Source organism: Scatophagus argus, chromosome 20, assembly GCF_020382885.2.
Source record: "Scatophagus argus isolate fScaArg1 chromosome 20, fScaArg1.pri, whole genome shotgun sequence".
NCBI classification, from domain to species: Eukaryota; Metazoa; Chordata; class Actinopteri; family Scatophagidae; genus Scatophagus; species Scatophagus argus.
The window spans coordinates 19,934,976-19,950,997 of record NC_058512.1 but is presented as its reverse complement, the minus strand read 5'-3'; the positions used below and the strand labels follow the sequence as shown (position 1 = coordinate 19,950,997).

Here is a 16,022-nt window from a genome sequence, read left to right as displayed (position 1 = left end):
TACCCACAACAAATATACAATCATCATGCTTCCCCATAACATTGTGTTTGGCTCCTACACACAAGCCCCTAATTGTTAATGTTAACTAACATAACAATTCAAACAAAAATACAACAAAAGAGCCAAACTATAATACATAATTCATCCTGAACAACAGATTTACACTTCATGCAACAAAGTGAGTTTGGTCACTGGCCGTTCTATGATGTTTGATTTAGTCTGTAATTTTACTGAACGCACCTTGCCAAGTGGCCAGGATCCACGAGGAGCTGAAGCATCCATGATTGCCACAATATCGCCAACAACCAGACTCCTTTTCCTATGGTTTCATTTTTACCTTTCTTGAAGCAAGGGCAGATACTCTCGTATCCATCTTTTTTTTTTTTTTTTTGTAGTTTTTGTTTTTTTTCTCATTTCAATACACCAGAGAAGAACTCTTGAACATAAGAGATACATCTCTACCCAATTTTCCACCACTTTTCCACAATTCTGGAAGTTTTCCGGGGTTTTTGGTCAGAGGCGCAGCGGCTCTCTATGGAATTACGCGGAGATGGAGACGCCGTCGGGGGAAGCGCACAGGAGCGCTCGTTAGGCTGAGGCAGCGGGGGTTACGCACGGCGCTCCCGTCTATTCACCTGGCAAATGTTCGCTCCCTGGCTAACAAAATGGACGAACTGCTGCTTCTAATCTCCAAAAACTCCGACTTTAGGAACTCCGCCGCCCTGTGTTTCACTGAAACCTGGCTCAGCGAACACATCCCGGACGCTTCTCTACAGCTGCCCGGTGTTGAAGCCCACTTGCTTCCCCGAGTAGGTTGATGTGAGAGAGTTAAAACAGAGTCGTTGAATAGCCTTAAAACAGAGTTATTTATTTTAGAAACAAAGATCTTTGGAGATCCCACCTCAGAACACAAGTCTGCTTCAGCCAAACGCCAAGTGGGATCTAAAGCACTCAAGGAAGTACATCATTATATATACTTTAAGATAACACCGGTTGCTAGTCTCAACACCTTTACACTCCATCGAGAAGGGAGGGGTGGTGTATCAGTGTCTTCTCCTGTCGGTCAGAGTGACTTGAGATATGGTGTCCTTCTCCTACTATGCATGATACCTCTGTCTCCCTCAGAGTGTGCAGTACTGAGACAAACAACTAGTTCTATATGATTATAACATTATTAATTATACCATTAATAATATAGCATAAAACATATAGCATAAAACAGAATAAGGCATGTTAAACATTTTTTTTTTAATCCACAATTCCCCCTTTTGATCTCTATTAAGAGATCACTTACGAATGTCAAATTCAAACTCTCTGATGACCCTATCCTGTTCGTCCTCCCCATCAGAGTCCATCTTTTGCAACAACGGCATCATGTGCCTTGGAACAGGGGCGCTACCCTTCTCTACTGTGGCTGTGATGAATCTAACAGTGAGAGCTCGAATACAGGGTACACAACAACATCCTCAAGTAACTAAAATTCCCACAAAAATAGCAATAGAAACCATAAGTGACAAAATTAAACCACTGACCAAACATATTTGTCATCCACTCCTCCAGAGGTTACTATCTCTGTATCCTGTGGAGATTTGTATTATATCTAGGGGTTTTAGTGTGTTATAATCAATAGCTACAATGTCATTGGATGAGATGTCAGGGGTAGGTGTGGGTTTGTGGCTCTAAAGCAAATGTGGTGTTGTCAGTGGATTCACACAAGAGTAATATTAAAGTTACAATCATCACGGCCAGCAGGCTGAGTCCTGCTAGCCATTTAGCATTACCATACATCACTTCTCTTTTCTTTACCCTGTCAATGGTTTGAAGTTGATTATGCAACAGTTTACACTTAAAATAGCACAGATACAATATTAAATGAATTATGACTCAATTCTAGCAGCCACGAGGCTGCACAACTTATCCCCTTTATAGTCTGGTATGACCGCACAGCGAGAGTTTTATTAGAGCAAGAGCGAAAGCCACACATACAATAAACCAACAGACAATAAAGAAAGATAACTGACAGTCGGACATCTTTACGTGCTATCTAAACTTCTTAAATTCTCAAATCATACCGTTTCACCATCGGATTTCGTCCAACGTATATGTAATATAGAAAAGCCCAATTGGAAAGTTTATCTGCCACCCACAAGTGTTGGTAATATACCTGAATGAGAAGATTTTAATCAACTCTGTTCTCTGTATGAGTGATACCACCTGCTTGGTCAATTTGTTTTGTTCCCTGATTATTATATTCATAGGTTTCAGAGGTGTCTGTTTTGGAGGTTGGTGACTTGGCACGCCACATGCAGGAGAGGAGCGCTATTTCACCTCCTCCCGTGACGTCTTCTCTTCTGTTCTTCAGTGCCAGGGGTAGACTGCCCTGTCACCTAGTCAGCACACGGGGATTATTCTGCCCCTTTGTGTGTGTGACTCACGCCCAACCCAGTTGGGTCGGTGTTTGCTGCCTGGAGGTCCTGGTGGACCTCGAAGAGGGACCACTGCGGTTCTTCCGCTGCTGCACACTGGTTCCAGTGGTACCAGGTGTCTCCTTTACCCTTCAGTCGGACTGCATGCAAAGTTCTCTCCACCACCTGAAACGGTCCAGTCCACCTTGGTTCCGACCACTTGCTTTTGATTACCCGCAACAGGACCCAATTCACCTCTGGTGACGAAGCCTCGTGCGCCCCCTCGTGTCGGTCCGTGACCTGTTTGGCAAAAGCTGAACCGAAAGCCTGCAGTTCTTTAAAATATGCTCTTGTGGTCAGGTTTTGTTTGTCTTCACCAATCCCAATCAATTTTGTCATGGGACCTGGAAAAGCTCTCCCTGTTTGTAGCTCATGAGGAGAGAACCCTGTGCTCTGGTTAATGGAGCTTCGAATGGACATGAGCACCAGGGGTAGGGCATCTAGCCAGGTCAGGTTAGTCTGTGCACATATTTTTGCCAATTTGTGCTTAACTGTTTGATTCATCCTTTCAACCTTGCCCTGTGATTGCGGGTGGTAAACAGTGCCAAATGAATGTTTCAGCCCTAGCATTGCCTCCACCTGCTGGAGGTCTTGATTTTTGAAGTGAGTCCCATTGTCTGATCGAATTTTCTCTGGGAACCCATGTTGAGGAATGTAGTGATTAATCAAAAACTTTATCACTGACTTGTTATCCTCCCTTTTTGTTGGCCACGCCTCCGGCCACTCTGTATACACATCCACACACATCAACACATACCTGTACCCTTTCACTGTGGTTATCATATCTGTGTAATCTATGATAATTTCTTTCCCTGGTCATACTTTGAGAGGATACTTACCCGGTTCGAGTTTTGATGGTCGGTCTGGCATTGTACTTGGTGCAAAGTTCACATGTTCTTACCCAGTGTTTTACCATATCTTTCAAGTGAGGATGCCACTAGTTCTCCAGGTTTCTCAGCATCTGTGCCGCTCCCACGTGTCCTACTCCATGCGCCTCCTCTAGCGCTGTTTTTCTCATGCCTGGGGTAGAATAAGACGTCCATCCAGACTCCTCCACAGTCCTCCCACCTCCGTAGCTCCTCTGGCTTTCCAGAACGTTTTCTCCTGTGGTGAGACCCCCTTTTGCAATCTTATAATGTCAGTTAGTTCTGGTTCAGTTCCATCTCTTCTTCTGAACACATTAGTTCTCGTTTAACCTGATACCCAACCGCCATCTTTGCTGCATGATCTGCTGCATTGTTCCCTAATTTCTGCCTCGTGTTTGATGGATTTGTTTATTGCAGTTATGTACATTAGCGCTGTTTTTTCTCCCCCTTTTTTCTGGAACAGAATGCCATTAACAACTGCTTCTGTTTCAGAAACATCAAGGCAGAATGGCAACGTGTAGTCTGGTAAGGCCAATTCAGTGGCAGTAGCCAATTCTGGAAGATCACTCTGCCTAGGAATAAAACCTGTTTCCTAGATATCTGTAATTTGGCTTTACTTACCTTAAACCCTTTTCTGGCTAAGTGTTGCAGGACAGAGCTGGTTGCTGTAAGACAGACAGTAGCTGTGGGTGCCGCCAGGAAGAGACCATCTACATACTGAATGAGTGTGGTGTTGTCTGGCAGAATGCAGTCACTTAAAGCCTATATGAGGACCTGTTTAAACAGCCATGGTGACAGTGTGAGCTGTCAACCATTGTAGGTAAATGAAAAAAATGTCACAGCACTCTTCTGCTAATGGGAGACAAAAGAATGCATTAGCCAGATCAATGCATGTAAACCATGAATGAGATGAATCCAGATTAGTCAGAGCCACATATGGATCAGGCACGGGCACCGTAGTAGTAGAAAGGATGTTATTAATGGTTTTGAGGTCATGCGCCATTCTGTATTTACCTGTCCCTTTCTTTTCTACTGGCAGGATAGGGGTGTTCCATGCGGAGTGTGAGGGTTAGCCATGTCGCATGTCAATCAATGTGATATGTCTTAGCTTAGTAGTGAAGATGAGGGATTTGTGTGAGTGTCCAATCAGTCTGAGCCAGAGTGTGTTTAACCACACCTCCCAGTTCTTTTGCCATGATGTTTAGGATGTAATGCTAGTGAGACGTGAGGAACCGCCTCTTCTGACAATCTAGTTGATCTGCTGCGCGTGTGACCGCTGCTGCAGCTCCCTCTGGAGCCACATATATGTTGGTGGAGTGTATTCGCCAACTTTTACCTTGTAGCTGTTCTTGGAACCCGTCTTGATACCACTCAGTTTGCAGTCTGTCATAGAAGAGGGTCACGTGGGCTGGGTCAGGAGGAGAGATGTAGGGCTCGAGCAGTGAGATCCAGGGTTTCCACTGCAGGTAGGCCGAGAGGATGCCGTTGTGCTCAGGCATTTCAGGTTGCAACAGGGCCCAGTAGATGTCCGCATACTGCTCTTCCACAGACTGGAGGAGGTATTGCCCTGTGGTTCTCAGCTGGCAATGTCACTATGAGTCTGTCCAGGCTACACAGTGTGGACGCCCCCAGTTTGATGAGGAGATCTCTCCCCAATAGATTGACTTTATAGACAGCACTGGGTCTGCTGTCGTGGTCTCTCTGTGGCGTGTTCCCCACTCCTCCCAGTCATCCCAGTTCACCATGGGATACTGGATACTGTAGGTGCTGCTTGGTGATTGAGTGCCTGCGTCAGGCCTGGGCGTGGTGGATCGCCTCGACATCGGCCCTTTGCGGTATACTGGAACAGTCTTTCACCCAGTGTCTTGGTTGGTTGCAGTAGTAGCACACGTTTCCTCCCGGTTGTCCCTTTGGCGGTCCACCCCTTCCCCCACGTCCTCTCGTCCATTCTCCTCCCCACTGTGGCCAGCCCCCGGAGCCTCCTCCTCTGCCGTATGGTGGGTATCTCGGGCAGCTTTTTTTCTATTCAAGAGGGAACAGGAAACAAATCAGGAGTATCATTATTCTCAGCAGTGACCATTACCTTCACAGCTTCACTTTTTTTCTATTCTCTTTTTGTCATTTACCTTCTTTGTCTGGCCTCGTTCAGTAATTGACCCTGAAGCTCTTTAATAGTGTCCCGCTCCTTTTGCTGTTCGTCTTGTGCTCAAGTGAGGTGATACACTAAATGTTTTTTTTCCTCTAACTTCCTCTGGAACACCCTCTAACACCGCCTGTCTGTACCATTCCCTTTGTACCCCTTTTGGCCCTGGGTGGACACCTGTGTGTTTGATCCACGTGTCCTTACATTTATCTAGAAACTCGCATGGGTGATGTTCAGGCGCCCACTGTAATTTTGGAACCATTGTAATGTTGGGCAATGGATACTTCTCTCTCATTGCTTTTGCCTATGTCAGTGCGTACCCTAGTAAATGGTGTGTTATCAGTAGAGCGTCTCGTATTAGCCTCCTCCTAAATCTCCCTCAGGTCTGCTCCTGTCATGCATCCAGCTGCCACCGCTCTAAAGTCTCCAAGCGCCAGAGTCTGTCCTGCAGTAAGACTATCTAATTTGTTTAACCACAATCCTCTGCCTTCTGCCACTGGGGCATTTTATCAACTATTGCTTGCACATCACCTAGTCCAAATGATTTGTATTTGACTCCCTAGCTGGTGGTGATTAAGGGGAAAATTATCGTAGTTGAGTGTGTGTGTTATTTCAAGGTCATAGGGTGTTTATGCTGCTCATGGGAGCTTCATCCTCGCCTGGTAGGAGTGTGTGTATGGTGTGTACTATTCTATCGATGGCCTTGTCTTGGCAGTGCGCAATATTCTGACACTGCTGATTCGTTATCTGTCTGTTCCAGTGACTGTGTTGAGACTGAGGCGTTATCTAACACTCATTTGGCTGCAGAGGCGGTAGGTGTTGGGTATGGTATACTTACGAAAAGTTGTCCTTTCTCTATTTTCACTGTTGGGTACCTTTCCTGAGGGGACTCACATGATGCAGTGGAGGAGCGTAGGGTGGGGATCGGACCGGTGTGTTGGCCTCCTTCTTCTCGCTTTTCCGCTCTTCTTTCTTCTCTTTGATGATCGGCACCCTGCCACCAGACCGCCAACTCGGACCATTCTCTCCTCTCCTCCTCATATGCTTTCCCTTCCTTCCTCCATTTTCCTTCTCCTTTTCTTTCTCTTCAGTAACCCCTGTCCCTGCCAGTATTATATTTTCTAGTTGTGCTGACAGAGGTTTCCACCGACCCTCAGGTCCACAACCTCCGTCATCTAACTCCTTATTAAACTCACCCTCCATCCTTAAAAATGTTATACCAATCTATTAATTAATTAAGTAATTAATTAACCAATAGTTTATTAAAATATAAATTCAGCAGTCAGCCGGTGTGTATGGGGCCACCCGAGCCACAAGTCTTATTCAGTGAGCAGAGCAAAACAGCCAGTCAGTTTGTATGGAGTTCACCCGAGCAACTGACCCTTGTGACATAAACCGGCCACTTCCGTTGGCACCGTGAGGTTTCCGCGGCTCAGCCAGCTTTCGTTGACACCGTGAGGTTTCCGCTGTCTGTTTTGAACAGTTTTGTCACGACACTGTTGTAATGCTCTGCACTTAAGACACCGCTGAATTCTATTATTTATCTATTTTATCCCCAATTACCCAGACATGTCACACATACACACAATATCACATTTATTCAATACTCACCAACTCTGGAACTTTTATCCTTTCAGCTTTTAAGGAGACGCCGCTCCTAGGGACTCTAACCCAATATTTGAAGAGACACCGCTCTTCTAACTCAGAATTCGGGGGTCCTCACCTCCCCGGGACTCTAACCCAGCTGCCTCCTTGGCTCCGTCCCCTCGTCAGAGGACGGTGGGGTCCGCCACGACCAAGGACAAGATCTACAATTGATCTTTTAACCTCTTTTTTCTTTTCGTTTTTTTTTGTTCCAGTTCCTTACTTTGTTTTTCACTCATTCACACTTTATTTTTTTTTATCTTTTTATCCTCTGAATTTTCAACAGACTCTGAATTTGGAAACTTCACACTTGCAGACACAGATTGCCTTCTTATTTGAGAGTATTCAATATGCAGAATTCGTTACAACAGGTTTCTGCTTTACCTTTGTTTTAGGTCGACCACAGCGCTGTGTCCTCGGTGTGCAGTTTGGTTTTAGGTCAGATCAAAAAACTCCTCACATCCCGGACGAGCCCCCAAATTGTTGAAGCCCACTTGCTTCCCCGAGTAGGTTGATGTGAGAGAGTTAAAACAGAGTCGTTGAATAGCCTTAAAACAGAGTTATTTATTTTAGAAACAAAGATCTTTGGAGATCCCACCTCAGAACACAAGTCTGCTTCAGCCAAACGCCAAGTGGGATCTAAAGCACTCAAGGAAGTACATCATTATATATACTTTAAGATAACACCGGTTGCTAGTCTCAACACCTTTACACTCCATCGAGAAGGGAGGGGTGGTGTATCAGTGTCTTCTCCTGTCGGTCAGAGTGACTTGAGATATGGTGTCCTTCTCCTACTATGCATGATACCTCTGTCTCCCTCAGAGTGTGCAGTACTGAGACAAACAACTAGTTCTATATGATTATAACATTATTAATTATACCATTAATAATATAGCATAAAACATATAGCATAAAACAGAATAAGGCATGTTAAACATTTTTTTTTTAATCCACACCGGCTTCCGGCTCTTCCGTGCGGACCGTAACTCGGAGCTCTCTGGAAAGAAGAGGGGAGGTGGAACGTGCTTTTTTGTCAACGAAGGTTGGTTTAAAGATGTCACAGTGTTAAGGAAATCGTGCAGTCCTCATCTTGAGTCGCTATTCATAAACTGTAAACCATTTTATTCACCGCGGGATTTCTCCTCGTTCATCCTGGTCAGTGTTTACATTCCACCTCAGGCATGTGTAACGGAGGCGTTACAACACCTAGCTGACCAGGTATCAGACATGGAGGCAAAACATCCAGACTCCCTGCTCATCATTCTTGGGGATTTTAACAGAGCAAACCTCAGCCAAGAACTGTTATACTGTTTTAAAGGACTCTTATCGCTCTGTTTCCCGTGCTGCCTTGGGTCTCTCTGACCACTGCATGGTCCATCTCATCCCAACCTACAGGCAGAAGTTAAAATCAGCAAAGCCTGTAGTGAGGACAATTAAGAGATGGACAGCTGAGTCAAAGCTGGAGTTACAGGCCTGCTTTGACTGCACTGACTGGAGTGTCTTCAAGGCTGCTGCAACAGACCTGGATGAACTAACTGACACTGTGACATCCTACATCAGTTTTTGTGAGGACTCATGTGTGCAGACCAAAACCTTCTGCACATACAACAACAATAAACCATGGTTCACCAATAAACTCAGGAAGCTGCGCCAGGCTAAAGAGGAGGCCCACAGAAGTGGGGACAGGGCCCTGTACAAACAGGCCAGGAACACACTGACGAGGGAGATCAGAGCTGCAAAGAGGTGCTACTCTGAGAAGCTGAAAAACAAATTTTCAGCCAACGACCCTACTTCAGTGTGGAAAGGCCTGAGAGACATCACCAACTACAGGAGCCCATCCCCCCACCCTGTGGGCAACAAGGGACTGGCAGAGGAGCTGAACAGCTTCTATTGCCGTTTTTCACACCCTTCTCCCACCCCATCCACAACACTCAACCTCTGTGCCATACCTGACACCTCCCCCTCCCCCCTCAACTCAGACCTCCTACCAGCACTGAAGGTCAATGTGGAGGAGGTGCATCGGCTCTTTCAGAGGCAGAAGACCAGGAAGGCTCCAGGACCTGATGGAGTGTCCCCCTCCTGCCTGAGAATCTGCGCTGACCAGCTGGCACCCATCTTCACCCAGATCTTCAACAGATCTCTGGAGCTGTGTGAAGTACCCTATTGCTTCAAACGTTCCACCATCATCCCAGTCCCCAAAAAACCCACCATCACGGGGTTGAATGACTACAGACCCGTCGCCCTGACGTCTGTGGTCATGAAATCCTTTGAGAGGCTGGTGCTGAACCACCTGAAGTTCATCACAGGCCCCCGGCTTGACCCCCTGCAGTTTGCCTACTGGGCAAACCGGTCGGTGGATGACGCAGTCAACATGGGACTGCACTTCATCCGCCATCAACTCGACACCCCAGGGACATATGCCAGGATCCTGTTTGTGGACTTCAGCTCTGCATTCAACACCATCATCCCAGAAATCCTCCGCCAGAAGGTCTCACAGCTCACAGTGCCGACCTCCACCTCTCAGTCTACAATCTACAACTTCCTCACTGACAGGAGGCAGCAGGTGAGGCTGGGGAGCATCACCTCCAGCACCAGAACCATCAGTACCGGCGCCCCCAGGGGTGTGTTCTTTCCCCGCTCCGTCCGTTAAACTACTTAAGTTTGCAGACGACACAACTGTAGTTGGCCTTATCAAGGACGGTGATGAGGCTGCCTACAGACGTGAAGTAGACCAGCTGGTCCTCTGGTGTGGTCAGAACAACCTGGAGCTTAACCCGCTCAAGACTGTGGAGATGACAGTGGACTTTAGGAAGAACCCACCCACCTTACCTCCCCTTACCATTCTCAACAACACAGTGTCTACTGTGGACTCCTTTAAGTTCCTGGGAACTACAATCGCCCGGGATCTCAAGTGGACTACCAGACACAAAAACAGTTTCTTCCCCCAGGCTGTCTCCCTGATCTCCCCGTAAACCACCTGCCATTGTGTGAACCATCACACTGTTTGCACTACATCATTCCACTGTTTGCACTATATATATATATATATATATATATATATATTTTCCCTTTCTTGTAAATATTTTATTCTTCATTTTTATTATTATTATTGCTATTTTGTATTTTGTATGGTGCACAGGACAGAGAAAAATCCGGAGTCAAATTCCTTGTATGGTCACACATACTTGGCAAATAAAGCTGATTCTGATTCTGATTCTGATTCTGATTCTGAAAAGATCAGCAAGATATTGTACCTGTCTCCATCGTCTTCTCACATATTGATTGTGAGGCTCAAATAGTCCGGGTGGCAGAGCTGGTTTTCCTTTTAACAGAAGGAGGTGGTTAGGTGTAAGTGGCTCCAAGTCATTTGGATCGTCTGAAAGCTTGGTGATTGGTCGATCATTCACAATGGCCTCCACTTCGCAGAACACAGTATGAAGCCCATCATCATCCAATGTCTGCTGACGTAGGACAGAACTGAGAACCCTCCTCACCATGCAAATCATCCGCTTCCACACACCACCATAATGCGAAGCTGCCGGTGGATTAAAACTCCAATGGATCCCAACCTGTGATAGAACTCCTTGAATCCTATCTTGGTTCAATGCAGCCAAAGCCTCCTTCAGCTCTCTTTCTGCTCCAACAAAGTTGGTACCATTATCCGACCACAGGTGTGCCACTTGTCCTCTCCTGCTGACAAAATGCCGCAAAGCATTAATGCATGCATCTGTGTTCAGTGAGCTTGCTACCTCCAGATGGATGGCCCTGCTCGCCATACAGGTAAATATAACTCCATAACGCTTACAGGTTGATCTGCCTTTCTTCACCTCGATTGGTCCAAAATAATCTACTCCGGTGTTGGTAAACGGTGGTAGATCGGGAAGGGTTCTCACTTTTGGAAGATCTACGATCTTTTGTTCCACTGCTCTTCTATTATAGCGTCTGCAAAACACATTCAGCTATAACCTTCCTAACAGCTGAATTGCCGTTGGTGATCCAAAACTTCCTCCTCACTGAAGATAGTGTGTGAGCTCGTCCCCCATGGCCCAGACTCTGATGAACATGTTTGAGACTGAGCATAGCAATATGCTGGTCTTTGGAGAGAATGAGGGGATGCTTGGCTTCCTCTGGCATTGATCCTCTACTCAATCTACCCCCAACTCTCAACAGTCCATTGCTGAAGATCAGATCCAGCCTGTATAGGGGACTCTGTTGACTCACAGTTGTCCTTCCAGATGAGAAAGCAGAAATCTCTTCACCATATCTTTGTGCCTGGCAATAGCGAATGATAGCAATCTCCGCTTTCAACAGGTTATCCAATGTCAAAATACGACTCCTGGGAGCCACACATTGCCTCATGCCCAGGCTGGTTTCCTGGTTAACCACAGAAGCATCCAGCTATCTTCTACGGCCACTGTAAGCCCAGAGCTCTTTCCATAGGAAGCTCATCTCGGGCCAGATCCAGCTCCCTTAGGTTTTGGCCCTTTGATCTTCCATGATGGTCTGCAACAGGCTTCGACTGTTGCTGATCCACTTCTCCAAGGTGCAGCCTCCTTTCCTGCACAGAGCAATAAGCTCTCTTACTGTCTGGATAGCTTCTCCCTCAGTGGCCGAGCTCTTCAAACAGTCATCCACATAAAAATTCTGCTTGATTGCTTTCAACACTTCGGCTGAGAACTCAGAATGGTTGTCATCGGCAGTTTTCCTCAGTGCATAACTTGCACAACTGGGAGATGACACTGCACCAAACAGGTGAACCGTCATCCTGTACTCCGACAGATCCCTTGTGACATCCCCATCTAGCCACCAGACAAAGCGCAGAAAATCCCTGTCCTCTTCGGCAACCTTCACCTGATGAAACATGGCCACATTGTCACCCATAAAGGCCACAGGTTCCTGTCTGAAGCAGCTCAGAACACCCAGCAGTGAACTGTTAAGGTTAGGACCCTGCAAGAGTTCACTGTTCAGTGACATACCTTGAAATGTGGCTCCACAATCAAATACCTGAGAGATCCTTTCCTAGGATGATGAACACCATGCTGAGGAATATACCATACCTTCCCTTTCTTACAGTGCAGCAGTTTCTGAGGTACTTTCTCTGCGTAGGCTTTATTGATGAGCCCACTCATGTACTCTGTGTACTCCTGGTGCAAGCTTTTGTCAGAACCTTGTAAAGAACCTCCTTTTCAGGCCCTGGATCCTTTGCTTTGCCACTGCATAATTATTGGGTAGACAGACCTCTGTCTTCTTGAAGGGTAATTTCAGACAATACTTCCCCTCGTGAAGTACTGCTGACTGTTCCATTATTTGCATAAACCTGTGGTCCTCTCTCGACATTTCCCTTTCCTCTCTAGTGTTTTCACTGAAATCATGGTTATATTGTTTGGTCAACATTTCCTCCAGTCTGCACACAGATATCCTGTTCACCGTGGCTGAGAGCAGGTCTTCCTCCATAGTGCCACTGGTTCCATTCAGTGGACCATTAACGACCCATCCCAGTACTGTCCTAATGGCATATGGCCCATCCCCCTTGGAGTTTATAACCTCCCAATGTTCCAATAACTTGGGAGCATCGGTCCCAATCAAAAGGTCTACCTCCGCCTTTATAGAAAGGATGTGAACTTTAGAAAGGTACGGCCAGATCCCCAGGAAGAAGTTTTGGATCACCCAGTGCTGTCAGAGTGCCCTGCATGGGGTGGGAGGGGGTCTCCAGCATGGACGACAGCTTGGCTATCGTCCTCCTGTCACCCACCTTATCCACTGAGTCCAGGGGGCAGCCCAGGACTGAGGCAGCCCTCCTCACCAGTCTTTCCAGCCTCTTTTTGTCCCGGGCAGAGATGCTGCCTGCTCAGCAGGCCACACCATAAAAGATTGCTGATGCCACCACCGAGTCATAAAAACTCCTGAGGAGTGGACCCTGTATTCCAAAGGCCCTCAGTCTCCTGAGCAGGTAGAGTCTGCTCTGGCTCTTTTTGTACAGGGCGTCAGTGTTGTCAGTCCAGTCCAGTTTATTGTTGAGGTGAACGCCCAGGTACTTGTAGGAGATGACTCTCTCAATGTCTGTTCCCTGGATGTTCACCAGTGCAGGTAGGGTGTGTTGGCGCCTGCTGAAGTCCACCAGCAGCTCCTTGGTTTTACCCGCGTTGATTTGGAGGCGGTTCTCCTGGCACCAATCCACAAATCCCTGGATGAGTTGTTGAGTCGTCTCTGTCCATGATGAGGCCGACGATCGCACAGTCATCTGAGAACTTCTGTAGGCTGGACCTGCTGCCTTCCTCACCTTCAGCTTCCTCAGCTGATTCCTCACCTGCAAGGCTGTAACAGACAGGCTCGAGCAGAGAGGAGGGATGCTGGGGACTGAAGAGGGGGAGCCCATGTCTGCAGATGATGTTAATATTGGACTATAATATAGATTTATTTTGTTTAACTGAAATCCACTCCCCACGGTCATGTTAACACTCACATTCCTGGAGACACCGGCCGAGGAGGTGGAGTTGTGGCCCTTTTTGACCCAAAGCTATCATTCAATCCAAAGCCCAAAGTCAACTACCATTCACTTGAAAGCCTTATTCTTAGTCTCTCACACCCTACCTGGAAAACAGTACAACCAATTTTTATTGTTGTAGTGTACCGTGCTACTGGCCCATACTCTGAATTTCTACTTAATTTTCCTATCAAGTGTCGTTCTTAAAACTTGTAAAGTAATTATTATGAGCGATTTCAACATCCACGTCGACGATAGTAATGATAGCCTTTGCGCAGCATTTATCTCTGTATTGGATTCAATCGGCTTCTGTCAGTGTACCCACTCACTGCTTCAATCACACTCTTGACCTTATTCTGACATATGGCATTGAAGTGGAATAAAATCCTTTTATCTGACCGTTGTTTAATAACTTTTAAGTTTGTATTATTTGACTACATACCACCAAGAAAAAAATAGATACTAGAAAACCAGATAAACACTAGATTGTCTGATAGTGCTGTGGCTAAATTTAAAGAAGCAATTCTATTGTCATTTACTTCAGTATCATGTCCCAATACTAGTGAACACAAAGCAAAAGTCTTATGCCAATTGCAGTCCCTCTCAAACTGACCATTTTGTGGACAGTGCTCTAAGCTCATTAAGGACGACGATAGATTCTGTTGTGTTGAAGCACACTTGCTTCCCCGAGTAGATTGATGTGACAGAGTTAAAACAGAGTCGTTGAATAGCCTTGAAACATCCATCCATCCATCCATTTTCTATACCGCTTATCTGTCAGGGTTGCGGGGGGGGGGGGGGGGGGGGGGGGGGGCTGGAGCCTATCCCAGCTGACTATGGGAGAGAGGCGGGGTACACCCTGGACTGATCGCCAGTCAATCGCAGGGCCAACACACACAAAGACAGACAACCACACACTCTCACACTCACACCTAGGGGCAATGTAGAGTAGCCAATTAACCTAATGTGCATGTTTTTGGTATTGTGGGAGGAAGCCGGAGTACCCGGAGAAAACCCACGAAGGCACAGGGAGAAGAACAATCAAGAAGAAGAAGAAGAATCAACTTTTATTGGCAGTAAATATATATTTTTACATACACACATACTGAATTTTACGACTACCTTAGTTGAACACACACATGCAACACCCGGAAAATTACATGCAGTGAAACACACACGGGGAGCACCCGGGGAGCATATTGGGGGGGTTAAGTGCCTTGCTCAAGGGCACATCAGCCGGCTAATGAAGGGGGGGGGGCATTTTTATCGCATTAATCACTCCACCACACCCAAATTTTTCATGCCCGTCCGGTGGGGGAATCGAACCGATAACCCTCCGATCACAAGTCGCTTCTCCAACCTCTAGGCCACAGCTGCCCCCAACATGCAAACTCCACATAGAAGGGCCCAGACCAGGATTTGAACCTGGAACCCTCTTGCTATTAAGCGACAGTGCTAACCACTGCAACACCGTGCCATCCGAGCCTTAAAACAGAGTTATTTATTTAGAAACAAAGATCTGTGGAGATCCCACCACAGAGTTCAAGTCTGTGTCAGCCAAACGCCAAGTGGGATCTAAAGATCTAAAACACCGGTTGTTAGCACCTTTCCACTCAAGCCAGAGGGGAGGGGTGGTGTATCAGTGTCCTCGCCTGTTGGTCAGAGTGACTGAGATATGGTGTCTTTCTCCTGCTATGTATGAGGCATCTACTTCCCTCGGAGTATGCAGTACTGAGACAAACAACCAGTTTTACATGATTGTAACATTGTGAATTAGACTAAAGCATATAATAGATTTATTTATTGATCCACAGTTGCCCCGCTAAAAAAGCAACACATAAAGCAAAAGAAAGTTTGCACCATGGTATAATACAGAGGTTCGCAAATTAAAGCAAAATGCAAAAAAACTTGAAAGGAAATAGTGTTTCTCCAAACTTATTGAATCTCGCTCAGTCTGGCGAGACTTCTTAGATTAGTCTTAGATTATAGACGAAGGCCCTATGGACTTCCAGAGCAGCCTATTACTTGAAATTAATTGAGGATAACAAGCATAATCCCAGGTTTCTCTTCAGCACTGTAGCCAGGCTGACAGAGAGCCATAGAGCTGTTGAGCCTTGTATCCCTGTAACCCTCAGCAGCAATGAATTTATAACCTTTTATAATGACAAGATTTTAAACATTAAAGACAAAATTCAACAACTACTGATCTCAGCTGGTACTGATCGACATCCAAACACTGGAACCTTAGAAACAGCGGTAGAACCAGAAAATCATCATAACTACTTTTCTTCCATTGACCCCCATCAGTTATATTCACTTATATATTCATTCAAGCCATCAACATGCCTCTTAGACCCCATCCCAAATAAGCTACTCAAAAAAGTTTTACCCTTACTTAGCATATTAGACATGATCAATCT

General features: G+C 46.1%; 1 protein-coding gene across 1 annotated transcript; it reads right to left on the bottom strand.

Annotated features, from left to right (window-relative positions):
• Window positions 1-1,195: 1,195 nt before the first annotated feature.
• LOC124051617 lies at window positions 1,196-4,122 on the bottom strand. Its single transcript, XM_046375174.1, has 2 exons — window positions 3,451-4,122; window positions 1,196-3,061 (listed from the first exon to the last, which is right to left on the bottom strand). Exons 1-2 carry the CDS (start codon window positions 3,506-3,508, stop codon window positions 2,406-2,408), a joined length of 714 nt encoding a protein of 237 aa, XP_046231130.1. The 5' UTR covers window positions 3,509-4,122; the 3' UTR covers window positions 1,196-2,405.
• Window positions 4,123-16,022: the final 11,900 nt, after the last annotated feature.